Source organism: Rhineura floridana, chromosome 11, assembly GCF_030035675.1.
Source record: "Rhineura floridana isolate rRhiFlo1 chromosome 11, rRhiFlo1.hap2, whole genome shotgun sequence".
In the NCBI taxonomy this organism is placed as follows: domain Eukaryota; kingdom Metazoa; phylum Chordata; class Lepidosauria; order Squamata; family Rhineuridae; genus Rhineura; species Rhineura floridana.
In genome coordinates this window covers 17381999-17409997 of record NC_084490.1, presented here as the reverse complement: position 1 = coordinate 17409997, position 27999 = coordinate 17381999, and the positions used below count along the sequence as shown (strand labels likewise).

Sequence of the window (27999 nt, the reverse complement as noted above, 5' to 3'; positions counted from 1 at the left end):
TTAAAGACGCAGGGCGTGGGGGGGAGAGAAAGAGGGAGCTGGACCTCCGTCTAGGTTGGGGTAAAAGTTCTGCACGCTCTCAAGCCTGTGCAGCTAACAAGAATTATGTAATTATTCCCCAACCCTGTAATCCTTGGGCTGCAACCCACTTACCTGGGTGTAAGTCACTCTGAACTCAGTGGGGCTTACGTCCAGGTTGACATGTATAGGTTGTTACTGTTAAACTTGGTTGAACTTGGACCCCCACTCTCATTAATTTCAAGATGTGTAATTTTAATTCAGGGAGTTCACTGCTGCAAGAGATGGCGCTGGTACTACTTTAGATGACATTAAAAGGAGGCCGTGCTCATTTCAGCAAGAGATCAAGCAATCCCTGAACAATTGCTGGAGGTACAGAAGAAGAAAGTTGGCTTTTGTCTTCATGCTCTGCTTGTGGACATCTCCTTGGCCCTTTCAGAACTATAATCCTAGAGTAGATGAACCTTTGTGTGGTTTGATGCAGAAGGGCTCTCCTTACTCTACCATGTTACCAAAGAATAACTCATTAGCTCCACCAGTCAGCGCACAGAGATTCTCATGGTTAGTTCGGTGGAGGTTTCTGCCATATGCAAGGATCTGAGGATTAGGATACTAATCCAATACTAAAACGACTCTAGCCCCATTAGTTTGTTGCAGTAAAAACAGCAAGAGAGTCTTACATCACTTTAAAGACCAACAGATTTATCGTGGCATGTGGTAATCCATTTCATCTGATTTTAGAAGAGTCTGTAGTCTCTGAAAAAAAACCTATGCCACTATACATCTATTAAAAAAGGTGTCCCTGCACTTGAAGTGCGAGTCGTTTCCGACTCTTAGGGTGACGTCTTGCGACGTTTACTAGGCAGACCGTATATATGGGGTGGGATTGCCAGTTCTTTCCCCGGTCTTTCTTTACCCCCCAGCATATGCCAGGTACTCATTTTATTGACCACGGATGGATGGAAGGCTGAGTGGACCTCGACCCCTTTTACTGGAGATTCGACTTCCTCCTTCCATTGGAATCGAACTCTGGCTGTGAGCAGAGCACTCTGTGCCACGGAGGATCTATTAGGCTACCATTTATTTTATTATATTTCCAGACTCATTCAGATTGATGCCAGGGTGGTGTACGATAAGCATAAATGTTATGGTAACAACACCTTCATACAAACAAACTGAGAAGGAGCAGAATTGTAAAACTATAAGGCAGATTGAGGCGACAAAACTATTTTAAATACCTAGGCAAATAAAAATGTCTTTATTTGGTGTTGAGAATATTGTAATATCAGCACCAGTTGAGCCTTTTTCAGAACAGCATTGCAATATCAGCGCCATGACAGAAAAAAATCCTCTCCCTTGTACAATACATTATGAACTTCCGCTAGAAAAGGCACTTAGAGAAGATCCTAACTCAAAGATCTTAGGACATGAGCAGGCTGATATACACACATACCTCTGGGAAATACTTCTGCATAGGACCTAATTCTGCTGTTTTTAATCCAACACAGGCATTAGAAAATAAGTAGAACAGGGCATTTCTGCCCTCCTCCTAAAACAAAACAGAATTATCATTAGAGGATAGCCATAGCCTTTTTGAGCTGCCTTCTTCTCCAGTTTGGTGGGGGATCATGAGCAGTGGAGGTACATTCATCCCCCAACAAGTCCAATGAGTCTCAGTGAGGATCATTTGCCAGGGGGCATTCAGCTGCCCAAATCTTTGGGGCGTCAACCTATGAGAATTATTGCCCCAGCAATCACACTCCCATAGCCCTTCAGCTTGGCTTATTTAGACACAAGAGAGCCAGTGTGGTGTAGTGGTTAAGGTGTTGGACTATGACCTGGGAGACCAGGGTTTGAATCTCCACATAGTCATGAAGCTCACTGAACATAAGAACATAAGAAGAGCCTGCTGGATCAGGCCAGTGGCCCATCTAGTCCAGCATCCTGTTCTCACAGTGGCCAACCAGGTGCCTGGGGTCACTGGGTGACCTTGGGCCAGTCACTGTCTCTCAGCCTCATGAAAATCCTGTTCATAGGGTCGGCATAAGTCGGAAACGACTTGGAGGCAGTACATTTAGACACAGGATTGATTCATTTTTCTTAGATGCTGGACCTCTCACAGCTGAATAACAGGCTAAAATGCAGCAGATGCATCTCCAAATCAGGGAGCTGAACCAGTTGATCATTTGCCTGTTGTGTAGCTGTGTAAAACCAGTGTTCAGGAATTCTGAAGCAAAATGCAGGAAGATTATAATGTATGGTGATATTTCAGGAAAATGTATATATTTTATTCACCTATATCCCAACTTTCATAATGACATTTTCTGAAGGCAGTTTATTTATTTGAAGCCTTTTACGCAGCTCTTCAGCCAAGGTTCCCAGAGCAGCTTACGGATCAATAAAAAAGAGACAGTCTTACAGTATATCTTACAAATAATATTTTTTTAAAAAGTGATCCGAATCTTATAGACTACGTTAGCATAAAAGTTTTCAAACAGAACCCAACAGTCAGCAGACAGATGAGACTTACTCATCAAAAGTCTGATGAGTAAGGATGAAACAAAAATTTTAATAATGTATCTGAAGACTGCATGAGAGGGAAATTGCTGGTTTCTCCCAAGAGTGCCATTCCTGAGAAAGCCCTGTTCCTGGGACACACTATCTTTTCTTAACTGATGGTGGGCCAGAGAGTATATGATACACCAGGGGTGGGCAGGCAAGCTCAGGAAAATGGGCACTTTGTGGGATAGTGTAGCGACTTGGACTCGGACTCAACTCCATTCCCTGCAGCCCTTTGTTCCTGCAATCAACCCATTCTTCTAAGATGACTCTCTTTAGGACCAAAGAGAACTTGCACTTGTGGTTAAGTCCCACTGCTCATTGTGGGTTTCTTACTTCCTTTTTCTAGCTGTTTGGTCTTCCTGCTCTTGGGAGAGAACCAGTGGCCGAAGAAAGCAAGGAACCATGCTCCAAGCAGATACAAGCCTCTCCTACAGCAACCCTCTCTCTATGGGCTGAGAGATCAAGTGACTTGTGAAATCACCTGGATGGAGAAAGCCAGGTGAACTCAAGCCCCGCCCCTTCACCTGGGAAACCATTCCTCTTGGGGAGTGGGGGAAGGGAAAACTGATCTGAAGGAAAACCTCAAGGGGGAAATCTGATGCATTTGACACCAAAGGTAAGGGCATTCAGGGGTAGAGTTTGTTTCCTCTCCTTACAATGTCCTCAAGCTAGCTTGGGACTGCTGTAGTTAATTGCTTTCACGAAGACCTGGAAAAGAGCATACCTAAAATTTCCACCCAGCATCTTCTGGAAAGGGAAATCCTTTCTCTCCCTCCTTCCATTTCTTCTCTAGCCTTTCTCTTCTCTGAGGTCTTTCATTTTTCCCTACCCATTCTTTTATTTAATATTAGTAATTCTTTAATAATTATTATTTTTCGTCAAGGGCCTTTCATTGTTTTGTTTAATCACTTTTCTCCCATCACCATTGATCTTCACTCCAAAAAACATTGTTTTCGTTTCCTCTTGCCCTATCATGCTTGTATGTATCACAATTTGTTTGCTCATTTCTTAATGTTATTTCCACTTCTGTTGCAACATTCTACTCTAGTTCTTTACCTGATCCTGTTCCTTTTTTAAAAAAAAATTTCCATCCCTAATTACAGATTTACTCACTAAAATGTCAATGTACTGCCTTCGATTCCGACTTATGGTGACCCTGGTCTCCCAGGTCGTAGTCCAACACCTTACCACTACACCACACTGGCACTCCTCTTTAAAGGCTGCATACCCATACCATGCATTTAAAGCAGTTTGCCCTCCACAAAGAATCCTGGGAACTGTAGTTTATCCCTCACAGAGCTACAATTCCCAGCACCCTTAACAACAGGATTTTTTTTGGGGGGGGTGCTTTTAACATATAGTGTACATGCAGCCCAGATCTTACTTTTCCCCTTTCATGTCCTTTGAAATTGTGTTCCCTCATTTTATTCTCTTTGCTGCCATTTCCTTCCCCCCATCCCTCCATTTTCACACTCTTCATCTTTTTTCGTACATCTGTTCTATATTTGCACTTCCTCTTCTTTGTCCAGTCATCTTCCCTATCACTTGTAGTTTCCTTGCATGACCACCTGTTTCATTCACCATCTTCCATCATAATTTCATTCCCCATTTTCAGGCATCTGCCCACCATGAAACTCCACATCTCCAGTGCTCTCACATCTTCCCACCTGGACCGGCAGGGCTTACTGTATAAGAAGAGCATCCGCACAGCCTCCTACCAACCATGTTGGTGTGAGCTTCGGGGCAATCTCCTCTTCTACCGGGAACGATGGGGAGACCGGGGTCCTTTTCGGCTCATTGTCCTTGAAGGTTGCACCGTGGAGCTGCAGGAATCTGCATCTGAACCACATACATTTGAAATTTCCTACCCTGGAGGGTTGCCTGGTGCCCGATCCTACAAAATGGCAGCTGAGAACCAAGAAACCATGGAGGGTTGGGTGCGAGCTCTCAGTACAGCTGGGTTTGGGTACCTCAGGGCTTTGGTTACTGAGCTGGAGGGACAGTTTCAGATGCTGAAGAACCAGCAGCCTCCCAAATCTGAAGGACCCCTGAGACACTTAACAGACTTTAAGTTCCCCACTTCAAAACTGGTGGTGGAAATGGGTTCCTTCACAGTGGATTTTGCTCAGCTCCACCAGGAATTTGGAGAAGATATTGTGAGGCTGAGGCAGATGTGGCAGGAGAGGCAAGGTGAGCAGCAACCAGAGGATGGGGCCTTGATAGATTTTGGCTAGGGCAATCACCTGTCCCAAACATTTGAACACAACTGGCAAGTTTGGGAAGTCTAGTATCTATATGAAGTTTGAGGCAAGAAATGCACAGAGAGCCAGTATCTGGCGAGTGTTTGTGAAACACATCTCAACACTGATTTTTACATGCTGCCATGGATTTTAATAAATGTGTATTTTAAAAAAACAAACCTATCAGTCTGAGAATTTTTTGTACACCACAGTAGCAGCAGCCATGCCTGATAATGAGGAGATCTAGTCTTAGTAAAGGGATGTTTGGGGGAATGCTTGTTCTGGGTATGTGGTCTTCAGTTATGCCAATCCCCAAATGAGTGTGGAATCAAAGCCACTCCCCCAAAGAAAACTTTGGCTTCTTTGGTCCTGCCAATATATTTTCTCCAGTTGTTTGACAAATACTGCATTTGTTGGTCTTCGACTGGTGGGACACAATTCCACTAAGGATAGATTGCAACAACAGCAGTACCACAATATGGTAAAAAGTTAAGAAGCAGGTACCCAGCACCTTTGGGCTAAGAAATGGGTCTGGGCCTGAAAAGATGGAAGCCTACTATCTAAGCCAGGAAAGAAATGGCTCAGCAGAGTCCCAAACAGTTTTACTCAGTCCAAGTGTTAAGAGGTCTTTTTAACTGGAAGAACCAGGACTTTTGGGACACAAAACAAGTGTCTACCACCAAGCTATGAATCCTCTCCCACTGCCATTAGCTCCCCCCCCCTTGATGGCAACATTACTTTTTTATTTACTTAGTTTGTATATCAGTGAATTCTAGGCTGTTGACTATAAGGCTCAGCACATAATCTAGTCCCCCTCATGATTCATTTATCCAGCTCACCTTTAAAACCCAAAAGGATCTTTGCTTCTAACGTCCATTTGAAGCACAGCTCACGTTTTTAAATTGTCCTGATGATCTGGGGTCTTAATTCTACTCTCCCAACCCTATGCATGGATACTTTTATGTTCACTTGGTCCCTTGCTCAACAGCATTGTGGCCACCCAACATGGCACTTACCAACTCTTGATTACACAAACACATTGCTTTCATACCCAGATCACCAAAAACAAAGAGAGCCACAATAGAGCAGCAGTGGATAGATGGTTGGGTGGGCAACAGCATTCATATCTCCATTCAACTATGGAGCCCCCTAAGTGACCATGGTCCAGACTCCCTTTCAGCCTACCCTAGTTTGAGGATTGTTGTGAGGATAAAGTAAGGCAATACCCAAATATGCCATCCAAAAGCTTCTTGGAGAAAGGTTGGGGTATGTGTGACAAATATGAACCAATGAGCCAGATCCAACGGGTTAAACCAGCGGTTCCCAAAATGTGGTCCATGGACCACCACTGGTCTGAGAACGTCATTCAGGTGGTCTATGGCATGCCTACATTAAATATTCATATTGATTTCTCATTGTACTTTTATTGCTTCTATTATTTCTTATATTGTATTTTACTCTATTACAATTTGAATTCTATGGAATGCAAACCATAACAATAAAATACAAGAAATAAAGGGAGCAATAAAAAACAATAAAAATCATACAGCACCTAGCAGTGCTACAACAGGCAGAGAAACCATCAAGTGGTCTGCCAAGACCTTCAGCAATTGGGAATTCCTGGGGTAAAATATCCAACAGCCCTCCCTGAGTTGAAAAGGGGCCTCAAAGGTCATCTAGTCTAGGGACCCTCCACAGCTAATGCTGGATTATAACTCCCATCATCCCCGACTATGGGCCACACAAGCTGGGACTGATGGGAGATTTGGAATCCAACAACAGCTAGAAGGCCACAGGTTCCCTAGCTCTGATTTAGTACAACTACACAAGGCATCCCACAGAATCCATGTTGATAAGCTAGTAAAATGTGGACTAGACCATTCCACCAGGAGGTAGATTCGTAGCTGGCAAGAGACTGTACCCAAACAGTGGTCTTCAATGGCTCCTTGACATCCTGGAGAGAAGTGACAAATTGGGTGTCATAGGGGTTCTGCCTTGGGCCCATTATTGTTCAACAATAAATAATTTAGATGAAGGAGTAGAAGGGATGCTCGTCAAATCTGACACCAAACTGAGAAGGGTAGCCAACATATCAGAAAACAGAAATGGGATTCAAGATTATCTTGACAGGATAGAGACTGGAGTCATAAGTAATACAATGAATTACAACAGAGATAAATGTAAAGTTCTGAATTTAAGTCAGGAAAAAGAAATCAGATGCACAAATATAGGATGGGCGATACTGGGCATATGAAAGAACCCCACCCACCCCAAAAAACCCATATATGCCTTTCAGTAGAGAAAAGTTTCCCCCTCCCCACTGATGCAGATACCCCAATCCCACAGAAGGCAGCCCAAACCTTCAAATGAAGACATTTGACAAACTTGAATGTCATTTGTGTTTTTTTTGGTTAACATTTTTAAACAAAGCAATGGAAAAATCCAGTGAGAACGAGACACGAACAACAAAAAGAAAAGGAATTATTAACAAGGAGGACAGCAAGGAGATGTCAACTGTAAACTTCCAATTTTCTGCTTTTCCTGATTAGGGGTAGTGGTAAAAAAAACCCTAATAAAATTAAAAAAGCAAAAGGGGAGAAAATGAATTCCAAATTTCCAGTGTCTGTCCCATTATTAAATAACAGCACAAGGTCAAAAAAAAAATCCCATGGTTCTGTATACATAATTACAATACTGAAACATATATATAATATATGTGTTATAGAGAAAAGTTATATACACAGATGAGTATGGAGGAATGGAGCTTTTTTTTGCTGGCTCATAGATGGGATTGTGGACTGTAGGAGAAGCTGCCATTCAGGACAGGTGTGGTTGGGAAGCAAGATTCTGAAACAGGTTCATGATTTTCAAACTATTCACGTCTGCAGAAAATTTGACCTAAGGAGGAAAATGATGCTGCGGAAAGTGAAAGCAGAAGGGGCAAATAGGAAGAATTATGAAGATACACATGCGTCCAAACTAGTCCAAATCCATTCAGTCCTCTTCTAGCTCAGCCTGACCTCCATGGCAGCAAGAGTCCAGTCTCCCAATTGCTAAGCTGTTAAGCTTCCCAGGCCTTGCTAAACTGCGTGGAACAGAAGCCAAGAATTGGACAGGCTGTATCCTGCACTGCTATCAAAAGCAGGCCTAGCTAACCCATATCAGTGTGCACTGTATAGCAACATGGGGGGGGGGGACTCTTTTGTGGTTGCGGAAAGAAAAAGTAGAGAGAAAAACCATACTGGTTATTTTAAAGTTCGCTTATCACTGAGGGACAAGAAGAAAAGCATGCACCTTTGGGACATGCTCTATATCAGGTATGGGGAACTGTTGACCCTCCAGATGTTGCTAAACTACAGGCCCCATCAGCCCCAGCAAGCATGGTCAATGGCCAGGAATGATGGGAGCTGCAGCTCAGCTTCATCTGGAGGGCCAAAGGTTCACCACACCTGATCTATGTTAACAAACTAAAACCATTTTAAAACCTGTTTTGAACTATCATGGCTCAAGATGAGATTGTGGGGCTCTAAAATATGGAAGCATTCTCAGCTTACTCCCAAAACTACAAATCCTTAATCTAACCCTGGGGTCAGCCTTCCTCATTCTGCTGCTTCCCAGTTGCTTTGGACTAATGCCCAGCTAGCATGCCTGCTGGGGATGATGGGGAGTTTTCATCGAAAACAACTGGGGGGCACGTCGTTGGGGAAGGCTGCTCTAGGCAAACCCATGGCAGTTAAAACTCATTTTCAACTGGCTTAAATATGTAGTAGAGACGTGTCCTTTCCATGCAACAACTGAAGGGGGCTGGGTGTATTCTAATAACAAAGGGCAAAGATTTCTAAATATGTTGTCAAAAGTACTGATGCGGGTATACTGGTGCTTGGGGAGAAACAGCTTACAACAGTGTGCCCTTGTTGGCGAAGCTCCCAAAGAAACTTGGCTGCCTCTCTCGACTGCCAGCAGCAAAGGGCCAAGCAAAGGTTTCCTTGCCTCACGTCTCAGGAATGTTTGTGCCAGGAGGTAATTACTCAAGGCCAGGGAACTGGACAGCAAACACCTCTTTCAAGTGCACATCAACAGGGAGGGAGAAGGAATCTCAAATTATGGCCCCTCTCTCTGCTCAAGAAATCTTGAGACACATATTTTAGGCACCAACTTCCCCCCCCCCCGACCACTGCTAAGAAATCCTTGCATAGGAGCAGCCAAATGGCTGCGTCTGTGGGTAGCAGGGTTTGCCACCTCTCCCCCCTCACAGACATTATGTACAGAGAGGCTTCCTGACTCCAACAGCTGCAGGGCAGGAAGAAATCCAACAGGCGCAGTGTTCTTCTTTGCCACATGCCTATTCCGAGAAAAGCAGCCCTCATTAAATATCTGCCTGTTGTGCGGCTCTCAAAGAGCAGAGCAACCATCAGTGAGTAAGGCAGCTGTCATAGCCTACCTGAGGATGAGGTGGAGTGTGGGGGTTTCTTATATGGGACCCTGTCAAGGTTGGGGCAGAGCAAGGGAACTACATGTGGCAGGATTATAAGGGCCAACTCACAATGGAAGAAGAGTTTGTTAATATATTGGAGGGGAGGGAAGACAACATTGTGTTCTCAAAACTAGCCTCTCTGGAGGTGATGTACACAACCCTGGGGTGGTTAAACTGCTTTCAGGAGAGAGGATTTTATATACAGTACTTGAAATGGGGATGTTAGACTTATTAATAATAATAATAATACAATTACCTCCTTGGTTAAGACTCCCAAGTTTTTGGAGGTGGGATGGGGGGGAGGGGAGTTGTGCAGGTGCACCTGTCGCTTGTGACAAAATCTGCAGTGAGCAGCCATTTTCTGTAGCCACACAGAATGCAGCGGCCATCTTTTTTGGCCCTATTCATTAAGGAGGGAAAGGAGTTAAATTCAGCTCAGGCACACAAAGGGAGGTAAAAACATGAACACCATATAAATATCCCCCCTACCCAATGGCGGCCCTACACTGTGTGGTTCAGTGCACAGCAGCTATGCCCTTGCCACTACTCCACCTGCCCTCTGGGTCCCCCTACCACGATAAGTCTCTGGTGGCAGCCACCATCTTGGTCCTTGGCTGATGGGAGGGAGTTGTCAGGGCTTGCGTTGCCCCCTGGCTCCCCAAGCCCTATTCAAAAGTACGTGTCTTGTAGCACTGATGCCCCTGGGGCTTCCCCATCCTTCGCCTCCTCAGCGGGTGGCAGAGGGGCCGATTTGGATTCTTTATTCCTCAGTGACAACTTCCTCTCTTTCTTCAGTTTGGCTTCCTCCTTGGCGCGTTCCTTCTGCTGCTTCTTTTCACGCTCCTTTTCCTGCTTCTCCCGCTCCTTCTGCAGCTTACGGTCACGCTCTCTCTCCTGCTTCTGCCTCTCCTTCTCCATCCTCTCCTGCTTCTCCCGCTCCTTCTCTTTCCGTTTCTCCTCTTTGCTGCTGCCCCCAGCTTTCTTGGGGCCTCCTAGCGGCATGTTGTTCCCAGTTGGGGAGGGCAAGGCTTGGTGGAGGCCTTCAGAAACCAACACCTGGCTTTGGGCAGCGGGAGGGGCCGGAGGGGGGGCGACAGACACAGCCAAGGTGCTCACAGAGTGTGCTGGGGAAAAGGTGGGACCACCGGCGCTGCTGAGAGAAACCCTTTGCTTCAGGCCTGTGAGGCTCAAGAGGCTGGCGCTGGCACTCAGGGGTGGGTTCATGCGGTGGCATTCCTCTTGGATGGCTCGCGAGCCATGGAGTCGGCGGGAAGGCTTGTACTGCAGCTCACCCCGCGTCTCCCGCCATTTCTTCAGCTGGGTGGCATTCTCCCGCTCTATGAGGGCTTCGGTCACTGGGAGGTTAATCACCTGGTCAAGGTGAGAGACAAAAGCAGGGGCAAGAGAAATAGCCACACGGCATCTTTTGCCAGCCACGCGGCATCTTTTGCCAGCCCCGACCCAATACCACCACAGTCCCACCATCAACTGAGCACCTCCCCATGCTGGAATATCTCACCCACATACCAGGATCCCTGCCCATTCAAGATAAAGGCAGCGCCTCCCCTCTGTGCAAGCCTATGTCACAGTTCAAGCTGAAACCACATGCTAGATGACGTTCCTTGTTTTTCCCTCTCTGTGGTTTCTCTCTTTTCCCCCAAATCAGCCTGGGCAAGCTGAAGCAAAGGAAGGGTGGGTTGAGAAAGGCGGCTTAACTCTTTCCTCTGTGGTCCTTTTACAGTACATAATCACCTTCCTTCATACTGCTTTTTAACCAACATTGGGTGGGGAGAGGGGAAGGGCAGGGAATACCAGGACAAGATCCTTGGGGAAGATTGTTCATGTACTGAAAAACAAGAAGGGAAAGGGGTAAGCAGCCCTTCCCTACTTGCCCTTCCTCCACTCCAACTTGAGGCCTACCCCAGGCCGGTTTTGGTTTTATGAAAAAATAAATAAAAACAATTTAAAAGTGAAGGGAGAAAACAACCACAGAACTCCATGTAATCTGTTGTCTTAAGTGTGAGATTAGTAGGGTTTTTTTAAAAGCACCTTCCATCAAATTTGGGGAAAAAAGATGATGAGGGGGGCACAGCAGGGTCTTCATAATTGTGGCCCAATTGTCACCAAGAAAGACTTGTCAAAGGCCAGCCACATAGAGTTTTAGAGAAGCATTTTTATTTACCAGTTTTGAGCTACTATTTTATGAGTGCATTGTTCCGGTAAGACTTTTAAGCTCCCTTCCTCAAGAAGTCAACTTTAAAATTTTGAGTGCATTTGTATCAATTTCACCAACTATGTTTTCATGCTTATTTGAATAAATATGGATGTTGTCCATGCTTATTTGGTAATCTGCTGAAGTTATTATTTTTATTAAATTTATATCCCGCCCTTCCACCCAAAAGGAGCTCAGGTCAGCAAGGTTCTCTTGTATCAGGTGGGATATAACTCTACTGAATCAAACAAAAGTACCGTGTATTCCATGTGCATGTCTATTTTCTATAAAAGAGCATAACTGATTATACGGTAAAGAAGTTTGAAAAATTAAAAAAACTAAACCAACCACATATTTCAAGTGCTCGTGGTTGCAAACAGCAGCATAGGAAGATGGGCAAAGCCTGACACAGACTCAAAAACCAGGTGATCAAAAGCTATGGATAGCTTTGGCCAAGATCAAAATAATCACAATTGTTGCAATAAGGAATGGACAACCTCTTATTTAAATGTGATATTCCTTAGATAATTTGTGTTCTCTATACCAGAGGAGGGCAGACTTCAGGCTTTTGGGATCTACTTTGTGTTTTAGCAAAACCCTGAGATCCACCAACTAGAGCCTGGTACAAAAGGCATACACTTTAAGGCATACATGCAAGGCCTCTGAGCACAGGGATTTTTGAGTACAAGAACTGAGTTGAGTTCACAATCTTTCCATACAAAAAACAATTCTGGTCATCCAGAATTCTGGTGATTTCAGCAGCCTAATTTAGGGGTGGGGATTAAACAATTGGGAGTTAGAAATCCTAGTCAATCTGACAAACTGACAATTACCTAGAAAGCTATCAATGTACCCCAGTCTACCATCTGCCCATCCCTGATTAATACTTCTTTAGGAGTGTCCCAGCTGGCTTTCTGCATGATGAAGATCATACAATAACTCATCCTCAGTGCAGAGTCTCTGCTTGGAACTCTACGTTTATGCTCTCTCTCTCACCTCCTGGACCAGGAAGTCTTCCTGCATGGTCTGAACAGGCAGATTCCGCAGCTTCTCCATCGTCTCATACATGCCTTGGCATGAGCGCAGCTTGTCTATTGAGCCTAGTGTGTTACGGAGCAGCACCAGGCCCACCCGGAAGACTATCTTCACCCCTGCAAATGGGAGACTAGGATGAATCAGAGGTCAAGGGTGGTCCTATGTGGGACGCAGACATATGTTGGTATGAGAGATTTTGCAAGATGAATGGATTAAAGTCAATGTCGAAATGGGTGTTTGTAAGAAGAAAACCCCTGCTAGATCTGACTAAGAGCATCTAGTCTAGGCTGTGGCCCTCCAGAAGTTGCTGAACTCCAACTCCCATCATCCCTGGCCATTGGCTATGCTTGCCGAGGATGATGGGAGTTGTAGTTCAGCAACATCAGACAGGCCATAGGTTCCACACATCTGATCTAGTCCAGCATCCATATCCTATAGCAGCAAGCAAGAAATGTGGGCAGCACCTCTCCCATGCAGGCACCCCCAGAAAATGGTATTCAGTGGCATGCCAATTCTGAACGTGGCAGAGCCATCACGGGCTATAGCCACTAACAGACTTTTACTTCATAAATCTGTTTAGTTCCCTTCTAAAGCTATCAAACCTAGCAGCCATTACATCTTGTGGCAGTGAATGCCACAAGGTGTGCACCAGTGGCAAAGGCTGCTCTGATGGGTGAAGAAGTACACTCTGGTTTGTGCTGAATCTACTACCAAACGAATTTTATTAGATGATGGCAAGTTCTAATACTACCAGGCTGCAATCCTAACTGCACTTACTAGCAAGCAAGTCCCACTGAACACAGACTAATCATACACAGGATTAAGCTGTAAGAGAGGGAGGGGAAAAAAGTCCATTCTATCAATTTTCTCTAACATGATAAATAATTTTATAAACTGAGTGCGCCACCTAACAGACTTTATTCCTGGAGCTTTACAAAGCGATCCTCCATACTATTTTGAGATCCCCATGCTAGCTAGGATTTGGTATTATGAAAATCTTGGTACTCTCTCCATCTCTTTTGGCAAACAAGTTCCTAGCCCTAGCGATTGCCAAGCTGCCTGTTATAACCATGTGAGCAATGACTCAGGCGTCGATCTTCTGTCAGTGATGGAAAGGCAGCTCAAAAGAAAGAAGGGGGGAAGGGGAGAGGACCCACTTTCTAGCAGAAAGCAACATTATTCCTGTATACTTTCCCCCTGACTGGATCAGTGTGAGAGGGGATGCAGACACTAAGGCATCAGACACCCAAGGCCTGACAAGACAGCAAAAGGGGAACCGATGAACGAGCCTCACCTTCGCAGAAGAACATGTCCCAGACACGCAACACAGAGCACCAGGGCAAGGTCCGAGAGAAGATGCACATAAACCACTCTGTCATGTATAAGATGGGGTCGATCTTGTATCTTTTCAGGTGGCGATAGGCAATGGGAGAGGCTCGCCGCAGCAGGGCAAAGAAGATCTCCCCGTCCAGCTGGATCGCCTCCTGCACAAGAAGCACAAGACACATCTGGGACGGGAGGGAAAAATCGGGGGCATGGGAGGAAACAATCCCCATATTTCTCCCCCCCCCGCAATCCTTTCACCCTCTTTCCTTTAGCACTCTCTTCTGGGAACAGAGGAGCCAAAGAGCAGCACACAGGGCCCGGTTCCACACCCTGTAAGTAGTTGTCACTTCTGAGAGTGACAGAGAAATACATGGGGCAAACAGGGACTGGAAAGCGATAGGCAGAAGCCTATTTGAGGTTCTCAGGGATCACAGCCATAGCTCAGCAGCAGAACATATACTTTGCGCGCAGAAGGTCCCAGGTTCAATCCCCAGCATCACCAAGTAGGACTGGGAAAGAATCCTTGCCTGAAACCCTGGAGAGCCGCTGCCAGTCAGTGTAGACAATACTGAGCAAGATGGACCAATGGTCAGCCTCAGCACAAGGCAGCTCCCTATCTTCCTAGTTTGAGGTTGCATGGAGCCAGAGTGGTCGCCATCTTTTTATGGATAAAGGTTCTGTGACTAAGAGCTGTGTCAAAAGCAGAAAACCAGAAATGCAGCTTTTCCTAGCATCGAGATGAGGAGCATGGAAAGCTGCCTCATAGCGAGGCAGACCATTGATCTATCTAGCTGTATGTTGGGAACCTTTGGCCTTCCACATGTTGCTGAACTACAACTCCCATCAGCCCCAGCAAGCATGGCCAGTGGCCAGGGATAGTGGGAGTTGTAGTTCCGCAACATCTGGAACCACAGGCTAGCTACAAAGAGGTTTAAAGATGTTCTTAAAGCGAATCTAAAAAAATGTAACATGAACATCGAGAACTTGGAAAATGTAGTTTGTGAAGAGTGCTGAGAGTTGTTAGGAGACCTCTATTCCCCTGACAGGGCTAAAATTCCCAGAGTGGCTTAACAATCAATCCCTCTTCCCAGGGAGCTAGGGGAACTGTAGCCCTGTCTGGGGAATAGGGGTCTCCCAACAACTCTCGGCACCCTTAAACAACAGTTCTCAGAATTCTTTGGGGGAAACCATGACTGTTTTAAGAGGTATAATGCTGCTTTAAATGTATAGTGCAGATGGGGCCTATTTTTGAACAGTTTACAAGAGATTTCCCTGTGAATAATCCCTGCAGAAACAATGTCCACTGCTGTTCCTAATGGAACCACAGCCGTACTCACCAGTCCAGCACTGTAATAGCCAGGGAGATATTTCTCACAGATTTGCACCAGGCACCAGAAAGCTTGCTGTGCAGAGGAAGAGAGAGAAAAATATATAGAAACTCTCAGCACAGATCATCAGAACAGTCATATCCATGCGGCCGAGGCACTCCTTCCCAGTGGCAGCTGGGGCAGTGTAATCTGCTCTGGGTTTTAGTCCAAACTTTCAAGGAGCTGTTCAACCCTGAGCAGATTCCACTGCCCCACTGACATGGAGCCATCAGCTGCCACTGGATCTTCCACAAATCCTCTTTTGCTGGACAACTGTATGCAATAAGCCAGTATTAGCACATTCAGGGTTAGCCTAAGGGTGCTACCTTCACTGTTCTGCCCACCACATTTCCTTTATGATACTGTGCAGGTGGCATGCAAGCACTCATGTGCAAGAAAAGACCATAGCAAGCAAACAAACATTCCACCAGCAATGGGTAGCTGTGGGTCTCATTGGGTTTGATTAAATACAGTGGACATATTGTATTTACCCTTTGGAATTCCCTTCCATTAAATATTAGACAGGCACCATCTCTGTTATCGTTTTCAGCACTTACTGAAGACCTTCCTCTTTCAACAAGCCTTTTAAGTACAGAGTAGGAGCCACTGGGTAGGCCTCGTATAAAAGAGCCTCTCCTTGCCACCACCAAGACCAAAAGAATTTTAAATTTATGGTTCCCCCCCCCAAGCCCATATACTCTTCATCCTGCTGAAGCTCTCTCCTAACATATACAAAAACAACTGTGGCTCCTCTCAACCCTCATCCGCTACATGCCAGACCATTGTTTCTCTTTTTTCTTTTCTTTTTTAGAGAACGCAAGTTCTCAAAGTATTTGCTGCCCCTCCCTCCACTCTGCAACGTGATGAAGCAGCTCCTCACCTCTGCAGGCATATGCATCAGCAAAACCGCAGCCACAGGGGCCTGTGCTTGACAGTAGCCTTCTTCTGGCCGGTAGATGGTGTAGGCCTTCAGAATGCGGTAGAGGTCCTGCTGCCTGTTGGTGGAGGAGAAAGCATGAGGACCAGGGAGACCCAGAGAGCCTTTCCCCTACCGGGAAGGGACTTCAGATGCAAACTGGGACCCTCAGGCTCACAGAAGGATTGGAAGGTGTAATCTAGGACTTTGGCCTCTAGGGGGCACCATTTCTAACACAAGACTGCCAGCAGTTAGGCATCCTGTTTTATTTGGGGATTTGATCAGTAACACGGCCTACAGAACATCAAAAGGAGGCACCAGAGTTTTTGAAAGCAAGTGCGATAATGTTCCTAGAACAGGCAACGGAAAGGTGGGAGTCATGAGTGTCTTACTAATAGTGGGTCCTATTACTCTAGGCTGGAAATGAAGAGATACAGGAAAAGGAGCAACGTCCAAGGCAGGAGGGCACTGAGTGAACGTTACGACAACCTTCCTCAACCTAGTGTCCTCCAGGTGTTTTGGACTACAACCCCATCAGCCCCAGCCAGCATCGGGAGCTGGGGAGGAAGGGGTGAATCAATACCAATAGATGCCAGGAAGGTATTCCCAAGAAGGCTTCTGTGGGAGACACTGATCTAGCACATGGGGAGAGGGGAATCATAAGGTCTGAGGAGCACAACGACCTCCTAACCCTAGATGGTGCTGTTTTTGACCACTGTAGCAAAACCATCCTACCCACCCCTCTTCCTTTCTCTCACCCATGGCCTCCACGAGCTGCAAACATCTCGTGGAAAGGGAACTGCCTGTGTAGGTCTTTCTCAATCACATCAAGCCACTTGGGATCTCCAGACTGACGTTCCAGTTCCTAGGAAAAAGGCGGGGAGGAGGAAGGCTGAGGGCTTAGTTCTCTCTTCTCCCGATTGAGCATCTCCAGTCCCCTCCCATCAGAACAGCAACCAAAAAAGGGTACTGAAATACCTCAAATTTCCCTGGGTTTTGATCCAGAAGTTCCTTGCTGTTGGAGAGAAGTTGCCATGCTTTGGCACGGAGAGAAGAGGGAATCCCCTTCCGGCAGCGCAATTTCACCTGCATACAAGATGAAGCCGTTATTAATAAATTTAGCAAACAAGAAAAAAAAAACTAAGCCTAACTACCTTCCCTCTCAGTACTCAGGAACATAGCACTCAGAAGCTGATCCCTGCTCACCTTTTGAAACCTGCGCGACAGCCATTTGTCCCAGTGGGAAAACATGTCCAGCCATTTGAGTTCCCTCTGTCTGGCCACATCGACTGGGATACCGCTTTCACTGCAGGAAAAAAAACAGACGAGGAAGTAGATATTGAACTACCGAGAAAAGGGGTGCGAGTTCTGCCCAGTGCTGAGAGAGTTTTAATGAACATGTATAAATTATACCAATAAACTTATTTGGGGCGAAAAACCTCACAAAATTCAGTGGAATGGCTATAGGGCTAAGCAATATACTGGTGCTGTCAGTCTCTCAACCAGCTTCTGCGGTTTCACAGGAAAATAAGAAGTGTCTTGCTTGATCAGATCAGTGGGCCATCTAGTCCAACATCCTGTACTCACAGTGGCTAACCAGATGCCTTTGAGAGGCATGCAAGCCGGACCTGAGCACAACAGCACTCTCCCTTCCTGTAGTTTCTAGCAACTGGTATTCAGAAGCATACTGCTTCCGACAGTGGAGGTAGAACATAGTTATCAAGGTTAGTAGTCAGTGCTAGCCTTATTTTCCATGAATGTGTCTAATCACCTTTTAAAGCCATCCAAGTTGGTAGCCATCACAGCCTCCTGTGGGAGCAAATTTGATAGTTCAGGCATGGGGAACCTGTAGCCCTCCAGATGTTGCTGAACTACAATTCCCATCAATCCGTGCTTGCTGGGGCTGATATGAGTTGCAGTTCAGCAACACCAGGAGAACCAAAGGCTCCCCACATCTGCTACCGTTTAACACAAATTACAAGCTCCTTTTTTAAAAAAGCGAATTATGCAGTCATACTAGGGAGGCACCATGATGGTGCCAAACTCTCCCCCAAGCTTTATCATCTCCCTTCCCAGTTTCATATTCCCTTTGAGCCCCCCTCCCCCAATACCTTCTAGGACAAGAGTTTGGCAGGCCAAACGCACTAGGCAGATCACAAACAGCTTCTGAGCCAGCGTATATTCAACCGTTCCCATCCTGAACATACCATCTTTGTAATTTCAACCATCAAGTTCCACACATGGAAAAATCCTTGCTTTGGCCAAACTCTCTACTCTTGCTTTGTAGCCCCCCAAGAGGATTGTGGGAAGAGAACACTGAGAAAGACCAATGTTATTTTCTCCTACATCATCTGTAGCCCACATGAGATAATGTCACAGACAGGTTCCAACATCAGAAAGAGTTTGTGTTTTCTCTCACTATTCATTCCTGCCTCCAAGCTCAGCAAGTGTGTACAAGACTACAAACACACAAGCTTCACAATGCATCAACTCCCTCCCCCTCAACACCCCATAAAAATAAAACTTCAAAGAGCAGGGATGACTGTGATACCCTGAATGAAATTAAGAACCCCTTCCGCTAGTTGTGACTCAGGATTAGCTGGACCAGGAATGGGTGTGCACAGGGAAATCAAAATTGTCCTTGCCGGGGGGGGGGGGGGGGAGGAATTGTGAAGTGTCCAATTTCATTGTTTCCCCCCCCTTCCCCCCCCCCCAGCTTCAGTCAAGGAGCCTTGGGGAAGGTGATCATACAGAAGAATCTGGGCAGGGCTGCCTTTAACAGAACCCAGCAAGAAACAGGAAGGGCAGCTTGCCAAACAGGAAGTGGTGGGGCTGTTTGTTTGAGAGAGAGAAAGGCAAGGAAGGAGTTTGGGGGGGGGGGAAGAGCACTCTTTTCCCACAGCCATGCCTATCAGAAGGCACCACTGACTGGTGCTTATGTGGGGCTCCATTTCTCCACCGGCAACCTAGGAGCCTCTGACACCATTAGCCTTGGCTTCAGCCCGTTCAGCCCATTGGCCAACCAGCCTCCATTCACTTCCTATGTTGTACCCCAGTGGATGGAGCCCCAGGGCAGCCAGTATTTGTCGCATTTATATCCTGCTCTTGCTTCCAAAGCCCAGAGCAGCACATGTGGGGTTTATTATGTCTTCCCAACATCGTCACGAGCGTCCCACCCAAGGTCACCCAATACTTGAGCCAAAAGCCCTAGACTCCAAAGGAGGGGGACAACCCCTATTCCATAGGCTAGGATAAATTAAAGAGATCATATTTTAACCAATGTGGAGCCAAGGGAATGAGGCGGGGAAGAAAACTAAATGCACAGCAATAATCTCTGAATCCTGGTTCTGATCTGCTTCCAGTAACTCAGGAATCTTAAATCTATTTAATTCCAGTCTAAGACTGCCTCTGGTTGAAGCAAAGTTCATATAAATGCAAAGGATGCTGGGAGTCTGGTCAAATTCTTTCAGGGAACAACCTCTTGTTTTTCAGCTGGAACCCTGATGGCCTCTGGTACCCACAGTTCTATTCCTATCGGAAACTGTTTTCTTTGCTGGATCATTCTTCCTCCATAACTGGATTTCCCTGCAGGTTCCAGAAGGTGGGACAGATGGTTGAGGAGGAAAAGCAGCTAATTGGCATCCAAGAAGAAAAATTTCAGGCAATTGGTTCTGCCCATCGTCCCCCGCAGACAAAGAATGCAACCCCACACCACCACCTACATGCGCACACCAGCTGAAACAAAAGAAACCTCTAACCCTTATCACAGACACACTTCATTACTACCCATTATTCTGCAGATGAACAAACTCCCCATCAGCAGATTGAAAACCACTAAGAATTTGCACTTGTTGAACTAGCAACTAAAAGCACATTCCAGGATTAAAACCAATCCTACAAATTAGGGTTGCCGGCACAATCTTCTTTTCACATAGAATCAGAGTTGGAAGGGGCCTTGTAGGCCATCAAGTCCAACCCCCTGCTCACAGCAGGAAATCCACAGCTAGAGCATCTCCTGCAGATAGCTGTCCAGTCTCTGCTTGAAGACATCCAGCGAAGGGGATCCCACCACCTCCCTAGGCAGTCGGTTCCATTGCTGAACTGGCCTTACTGTCAAGAAGTTCCTTCTAATGTCCAATCTGTATCTACGCTCCTGCAACTTAAAACCATTAGACCTAGTCCTACCCTCTGGGGCAGCAGAGAACAAATCTGTACCCTCCTCTATGTGACAGCCCTTCAGGTACTTAAAGAGTGCAATCATGTCACCCCTCAGCCTTCTCTTCACCAGACTGAACATGCCAAGTTCCTTCAACCTTTCCTCATAAGACTTGTTCTCCATACCGGCTATCATTCTCGTCGCCCTCTTCTGAACCCGCTCTAACTTGTCTATATCTTTCTTAAAATGAGGCGCCCAGAACTGAACGCAGTATTCCAGATGAGGCCTGACTAATGCAGAATATAGTGGGACTATTATTTCCCTTGACCTGGAAACTATAGCTCTGTTTATGCAGCCCAAAACCGCGTTTGCCTTTTTTGCCGCAGCATCACACTGCTGGGTCATGTTCAACTTGCGATCCACTACAATTCCAAGGTCCTTCTCACATGCACTACTGCTAAGCCGGGTATTTCCCATCCTGTACCCGTGCATTTTGTTTTTGTGGCCTACATGCAGAATCTTGCATTTGTCTTTATTGAATTTCATTTTATTAATTTCAGCCCAATTTTCTAGTCTATCCAGGTCCCTTTGGATTTTATTCCTGTCTTCCATTGTGTTAGCTATCCCTCCCAGTTTCGTATCATCCGCAAACTTCATAAGGCTTCCCTCCACCCCATCATCTAAGTAATTGATAAAAATGTTGAAGAGTATCGGCCCCAGGACAGAACCCTGTGGCACTCCACTCGAAACCTCCTTCTAGTCCGAAGCAGAGCCACCGACGACCACTCTTTGAGTATGGTTTTCCAACCAGTTGTGAATCCACCTGACAGTATTTCCATCTTGTCCGCATTTGACCAGTTTGCTAATCAAAGGGTCGTGGGGGATTTTGCCAAACGCTTTGCTGAAATCTAGATAGATGACATCTACAGCATTTCCACCATCTACTAAGCTAGTGACCCGATCAAAAAAAGAGATGAGATTAGTTTGACAGGATTTTTTCTTGGCATGTAATTGGCATTTAAGTTTTCTTATGGGCAAAACTGCTCTCTGCTCCACTCACATCCTTACATCTTGCAAAAAGATTTTAAAAATGGATTCAACAAATTCCTGGAGGTTCCAGGGCTTGAAACAGAACCCCACCCAATGTTCAGAAAGAGAACTGCCTCCACCTTGCCCTCTGCGGATATTAGACTGGCTACTGTTGAGAACAAAGAGCTGAACTACAAGGGCCTTTGGTCTGAACCAGAAAGGCAATTATAAAGGACATAAGAAGAGCCCTGATGGATCAGGCCAAAGACCCATCTAAGTCCAGCATCCTGTCTCACAGTGGCCAACCAGATTCCTGTAGGAAGCTGCATGCTGGAAAAAGAGTTGGCATCTGATGAGATTTTCTGCATCAAACATGTGGTCAGAAAACTCTTTTCTTTTTAATTAAAACTCAAATTCTTAGGATTCAGAGATGGCTCCCAAACCTTCGTTAGTGACAACTGCCCACTGTCATTACAGTGATGTCAATTTCTAGACATACACACACATACTGTTTTACATGTCCAAAGAGGTCAGGGCACCAGGGGAGGAGTTGTTCCCTCCTCCTTGCCCTTTAAAGCTGCCTGATTACGGGCCTAGGGTAAGTATTTAAGTTAAGAGATGCCCCTAGACTTCCATCAGTCAGTGGAGCCTGTCATTACTGCACTCAGGAATCCAGAGAAGTGAGACAAATCATAATACTGGACTCAGCTGCGTGTTTGAAGGCCAAAAAAACAAAGCTACAGGTCCTGAAAGGTAAGCTTTTGAACCCACCCAGAATCTCCTGGTCTTCAAGGGCTAGAACAGGCAACTAGCTTGAGAAGTTTAGCTTGGAGGAGAAGAAGGGGAACACCTTTAAACAGACAGAGCTCACAAGTAACAACACATGCTTTTTCAAGTCCCATGACACATCATTATAAAGAACTCAGTCTCAGCACAAATTCATTCTTGTAGCCACCTGTTGTTAGGTGCCTTCAAGTCAATTACAACTTATGGCATCCCTGTGAATCAGTGACCTCCAAGAGCATCTGTCATGAACCACCTTGTTCAGATCTTGTAAGTTCAGGTCTGTGGCTTCCTCTATGGAATCAATCCATCTCTTGTTTGGCCTTCCTCTTTTTGACCCCCTTCTGTTTTTCCCAGCATTATTGTCTTTTCTAGTGAATCATGTCTTCTCATGATGTGTCCAAAGTAGGATAACCTCAGTTTCATCATTTAGCTTCTAGTGATAGTTCTGGTTTAATTTGTTCTGACACCCAATTATTTGTCTTTTTCGCAGTCCATGGTATTCACAAAGCTCTCCTCCAACACCACATTTCAAAAGAGTTGATTTTTCTCTTATCTGCTTTTTTCACTGTCCAACTTTCACATCCATACATAGAGATCGGGAATACCATGGTCTGAATGATCCTGACTTTAGTGTTCAGTGATATATCTTTGCATTTGAGGACCTTGTCTAGTTCTCTCATAGCTGCCCTCCCCAGTCCTAGCCTTCTTCTGACTTCTTGTTAGGAGACCCATATTCTCCTCACAGAACTACAGTTTCCCAACCGGTTTAACAGTCAGTCCCCCTTCCCAGAGAACTCTTGGGAATTGTAGCTCTCTGAGGGGAACAGGGGTCTCCTAACTACTCAGCATCTTTCACAAGCTACATTTCCCAAGTTTCTTTGGGGGAAGCCATGACTGTTTAAAGGGGAATAATAATGGGAAATGTATGGTTGAGTCCCATGTAGATGGCAAACTGCCTTTAAAACTTTTGTTAGATTGAGAAGCTGCCTGTAACAGAACTGGGGGAATGGTACTGTTCAAAATAAGCAAACAGAAGCCAAGCTTCATGTGTGAATATTTACTTCCCAGGAGACTCTTTCCATAACACTTCTTCAACTGCCACAGCTGTATACGCTTTCTTGAAAGCCTGCAGCGCATTAAGAACAGCCAGGCCAGGGAAGCTGAGTGGTCCATCCATCCCTGCATCCCATCTCCAGGGGAGGCCAGGAACCAAAAGGGCAGTAATTAGTCAGTTCATCATCTCATTCCCTCCTAGAAGAGTAAGGAGCAACTGAGCATGTGGTTGCTTCCCTTGGCTGTTACCAATTACCAATGCAGAGAACCTATATGGGTTTGTCTAATCTTTGACCAGCCCACATCCTGAGACAGTGAATACTCTTGTCTCCCCACCCCACCTTAAGCACATCAAGTTAATGGAAACTATTTAGAAGGAATGGCAACTGGAGTAAGCTGCAAATCAAGTACCGGGGGGGGGGGTGATGTTCCTGCTTATAATGTAAATATGGTAAGTGATGTTTATATAGAAGACATATGGTAAGTGGAGTGAAAGAGGAGGGGGGAGTACATCAGCAGTAGAATGCTGGAGGATTGGCTGAGCGTTTGAATGGCTGGGAGTATAAACGGAAGAATGACAGTTGAATCTGGGTGGACGTTGGGAGTGTGGAGAAAGAGGTGTTTGAGGGTGGAGGTCAGGAGTGTGGAGAAAGAGGGAGTTGGAGTTCTGATTAATAATAAGTCAAGTACAAAACAGGAATAGATGAAACCATAAGCTTGTGAAACATTCTAAAACTAATATTGTTATTTCTGATATTTAATAAATACTTATTTGGTTTACCAAAGGCCTGAAGCTTGGCTGGGGGATATACATACCAGAAGGGAGGGCAAGGTAATTACCAAGGCTGAACAGAAACAGTATCTAATGGTGGCAGCGGTGAAGGGAGGAATAATAACAATTCAAGTATCCAGAGCAACCCAGAGTTGTATGCGTTATCTATAAAGATACAAGGGGGTTGGGAACAGCATAAGCACGCAGTCACAAAAGTAACCAGCTAGAGAGAGACTCAGGCAAAGTCTCTGGGAGTATTAGTTATAGGACGTGACTGGTGGTGCTGCCTAGCAGGGGGATCTAGTGAGATCTGTGCTAGAGCGGAGTGAGAAACCATATAAAGGACGGTCTGGACTGGTGGTATCCCTGGTGGTGCCTAGTGAAAGGCAGTAGCCACAAGCAAGTGGGAACCTGACAGGGAGAACCAGGGGAGGGCGTCACAGGGGGTACAGGGCAAATACACTACTGAAAAAATGTTAGCCTGGATCTACACTACTGTGGCTAATGCTACAACACCACCTCCCATGTTTGGGACAAAAAGAGGCATGTATGAAATATAGGTGCTCAGTCACAATGAGTAATACAAAAGAGCAGCCAGCACCCTTCCAATGGAGCCAGACACCAAGAGAGACGGTTTGGATTTCAGGCCAATGAGGACAGCATCCAAGCTGAAGAGGAAAAATAGAGTTATGGAAAAAAGGCAGAGATGAGATAGTCATATTTGGATGAAGAAATGAGTCATTCCACGTATATAAAAAATTGTGCTGCAGTGACAGTTCTAGAGTTTAGGCAGACACAAATCAGTTAGGGTGGTCCCACAAGAGTCATGACAACAGCAGTTCCCACCTAATTTATATGAGTTTCCCAGAGCATCAGGAGGTCTCCCAGCTACACACTCAGATCCTTTTGTCCCTCCTGTCTGGAGAGAAAGGAATCAATGTACGTCACCCAACTCTTCAATGGAACTCAAGTGTAATTTGTTACTTTGATATATGCCAAATACAGGATGCTGAATTAGGGTATAAGGAAAAATGGGGATTTTACCTAAAGAGGAATGGCCCCACAACACATTCCTAAATGCCTATCAATAAAAAAACAAATATGTCATATTCCCAGAAAATCATAGATCAAAGCCAGCACTCTGCCAAACTAGAGAGATACCATTCAAAAAGTTTGATGGGTAAGCATCTGCGGATGATGCCTGAGACAGCACCCATGTTGTCAGGGTACTACTTTCGATAAGGGTCCCTCCCCATCCCTATGATTCTCTCCTAAGTGCATAACCCACAACACAACTTTTCCAGGATGAGAGCTAGTGCCCCCTAGGGGAAGAATGCCACATACACCATTCCCAGCACCCTAGGCTGGGTTGGAATAGTGGCAATCACTAGACATCTTGCTGAACTAGTTTGTCCTGCATAAAAGGCTGACATCCTCCCTCCCCCCCTGACCCCTGCATGGGGGGTTTGTCCTCTTGGTGCTAATACTTACAGTGTAACAGAATATTGGCTGCCCCCTAAGAAGCCGTATTTGTCGGTCTTCCGGTACGCCAGTCCGTTGATCTCAGAATCTGAACCCAGGGAGCTAACGTCATCAAGGAATCCAGGGCCAGTCAGTGACTCCAACGTGCCTGACATGAGGCTGACAGAATCCAAGTAGCTCAAGGTGTCAGGAGCTGGAGGAGCTTTGGGTGCTGGGGTGCCAAGACTAGACTGGGAACCCATGTCCTGGGGTGGTTGAGGGGTGGAGATTTCATGAGGTGCCAAACCTTCTGGAGTGGTCGGTGAGGTCTTTTCAGGTGGTGTCATAGGGCTAGGTGCCACGACTACGACTGTTGGTGATGCTGGTGGAACTGGAAGAGATTTTACCATGGTCTCCTTGGGTAAAGCCACTGCTGATGACACCATCCCAACATCATGAGATGATGTCACTGACATCCCATTTACTGTTGCCACAGCAGGCATGGGAACCACCGAATTGGCCACAGGTGCCATCTCTGTAGAAGGTGCGCCGCCCATTGGAATTATGTCCACGGCTGTGGCATCAGGTGCCACATGTGCAGGTGATGCTCCACTTCCATTATCGCAGGTGACAAGAGACATCTCTGCAGTCATCTTGGTTAATGTCGTTTCTGTAGCGATGCAAGGTGCTGCTGTCATAGCGCTGGTTGGCAGGGCTGCTTCCACGGTTTCCATTGTTACTGCATTGACAGTCGCCAGGTGCGAAGCTGACATGTTACCTGCAGGTAATCGCAAAGCCAAAGGAGTTGGCCTAACCCCCTTTACAGCATGGAGCACTGAGTGAGGGGCATTATACCTAGGCGGGGGTGATGGGGGGTCCCCAGAACCAGTCTCCATAACAATAAAGGCCCACTCCCCCCCAATGGGGGGGATGCGGCCTAGTCACCCAGCCAAAGCCTAAGCTGTGGTAAGAGGGGTAGGGTACAGAAAGAGAGGGAAGAAACTCAGAACCTCGAGCTCCCCCCCGGCCTTGGTAGTAGCACCAGTAAGGCAACCACCCCAGGCTGCGCGCGCATCTCCAAGCAGCCCAAGCCGAAGTTCAGCCAATGAGGGTCAAGGAGGAAAATGAATTTAGCCAATCACAAAAATGGAACAGAAAGGGGTGGTGAGGGCCTGGTTATGAGGGTGGGGACCCGTGGAGGGCAAACCAATCGGAATAGAATGGGACATGGTACATAGCCAATCCGTAAGGGGAAGTAGGAGATGGCGATCAAAATGAGGAAGGGCGGTGATGAGGAACTCAGCCAAAAGGAGGGACTAGCGGGGAGCGTCTACCAATCAGAGATTGCGACCCAAAACCAGAAATCCGTTTTCTTAGACGGGAGGCCCGGGAAGTTAAACCAATCGGGACAGAGTTGGCTATTGTAGCTGTAGGAAGGAAAAGAAGGCGTGCGCTTAAAGAGCCATCCAGCCAATAGGAAGAAGAACCGGCAAGGATTCTCCAATCACCAGTGTGAGCTGAAATTAACCCTTCAAAGTCACGAACGCACGTGATTTTATAGGCGGCCAACGGGGGGGGGAGGAGGAAAAGAGATGGCTCTCGTCAAATGAAACGGCAGCCGAAGGTGTAAACTTTTCTGAGTTGCGTGATTCTGAACCAATGGAACGCCGGGATGTTAATATGGGCGCGAACGTTTGTGACATTACTGAATCAAACGAAAGGCAAGAGGCGTTTCTTGTTCGCTTGTGAAGTGTTCCCAGATTAACCAATAATGATGGTGGTTCGATATTTAATTGACATTCTCCTAGGCCAGTCACATTTTTGAGTTAAGCATGTGAGTGTCACAGCCAGGAACCAGTAAGGAAACAAATTGAGGAGTGAGGTGGGCAGATTGCGCGATTGAGCAACGGGAATTGTGATTGACATTTGGATTGTCAAATGAAAGACGAGAAGAGGGATTTGATGGGGGAGAGAATTTCAAGGAATACCGCCTACAAGAGGCGTGCGGAACATTTGCCCGCTAGATGTTGCTGAACTACAATTCCCATCAGCCCAAGCAAGCATGCCAATGGCCAGGGGTCATGGGAGTTCTAGTTCAACGGCGTCTGGGGGCCCGAAAGTTCCCAACACCTGTTCTGAAACGTTCTTAGCAAGAGTTTGACTAAAGTCCTAGCATCCTTTGCAGTCATGTAATACTGTACTTCTTTACTTTGCTCGCAGTTACAAAATCATAAGCAGTGATTGCCAATGTGGGTGCAACTCTTGAGGTCTTTTACACACACAGAGCGCCCCCGGCCCTAAGGATGGTTAGCTTTTTCGTCGTTGAAAAACATAGAACTGAAGCAGGACGTTGGAAGAGTGACGCTCTTTCCCACATTCTCTTTCAACTATATGTGCTTTTGTAGGATCTGATTAATTCTGGGTCCAAAGTGAAGTTCGTATGTGCACTTTCTCTTTTTTCCTGTCTCTCAAAAATTCAAATGTGCCCATGGGCCTAAAATGACAATCCCTGACATGCCAGGTGTATCTGCACCAACAGGAAAGTCTAAAGCTGGTCTTTATTTTTATAAACTGCTGTAGGAACCTTTTTTT

The 27999-nt window shown here is 46.0% G+C and overlaps 2 protein-coding genes across 2 annotated transcripts; one reads left to right on the top strand and one right to left on the bottom strand.

Moving 5' to 3' along the window:
- The first annotated feature begins 33 nt into the window (after window positions 1-33).
- Window positions 34-5010, top strand: LOC133366495 (sesquipedalian-1-like). The gene is made up of 3 exons (XM_061589666.1): window positions 34-390; window positions 2927-3196; window positions 4196-5010. Exon 3 carries the CDS (start codon window positions 4209-4211, stop codon window positions 4812-4814), a length of 606 nt encoding a protein of 201 aa, XP_061445650.1. The 5' UTR covers window positions 34-390; window positions 2927-3196; window positions 4196-4208; the 3' UTR covers window positions 4815-5010.
- A 1985-nt stretch (window positions 5011-6995) lies between these two features.
- Window positions 6996-26806, bottom strand: TBC1D10B (TBC1 domain family member 10B). Its single transcript, XM_061589409.1, has 9 exons — window positions 25438-26806; window positions 17357-17456; window positions 17129-17236; window positions 16909-17015; window positions 16115-16229; window positions 15205-15270; window positions 13836-14025; window positions 12503-12657; window positions 6996-10665 (listed from the first exon to the last, which is right to left on the bottom strand). The coding sequence occupies exons 1-9, from the start codon at window positions 26301-26303 to the stop codon at window positions 9964-9966; spliced, it is 2409 nt and encodes an 802-aa protein (XP_061445393.1). The 5' UTR covers window positions 26304-26806; the 3' UTR covers window positions 6996-9963.
- Window positions 26807-27999: the final 1193 nt, after the last annotated feature.

Excerpts from the sequence above, each read along its gene's own strand:
- TBC1D10B (XM_061589409.1), bottom strand. The coding sequence starts at position 26,303 with ATGGAGACTGGTTCTGGGGACCCCCCATCACCCCCGCCTAGGTATAAT. Across the intron at positions 17,237-17,356 it reads TGTCGCGCAGGTTTCAAAAG|GTGAAATTGCGCTGCCGGAA; the intron begins GTGAGCAGGGAT and ends TCTTGTATGCAG. Across the intron at positions 10,666-12,502 it reads AAGACTTCCTGGTCCAGGAG|GTGATTAACCTCCCAGTGAC; the intron begins GTGAGAGAGAGA and ends CACCTTGACCAG.
- LOC133366495 (XM_061589666.1), top strand. The coding sequence starts at position 4,209 with ATGAAACTCCACATCTCCAGTGCTCTCACATCTTCCCACCTGGACCGG.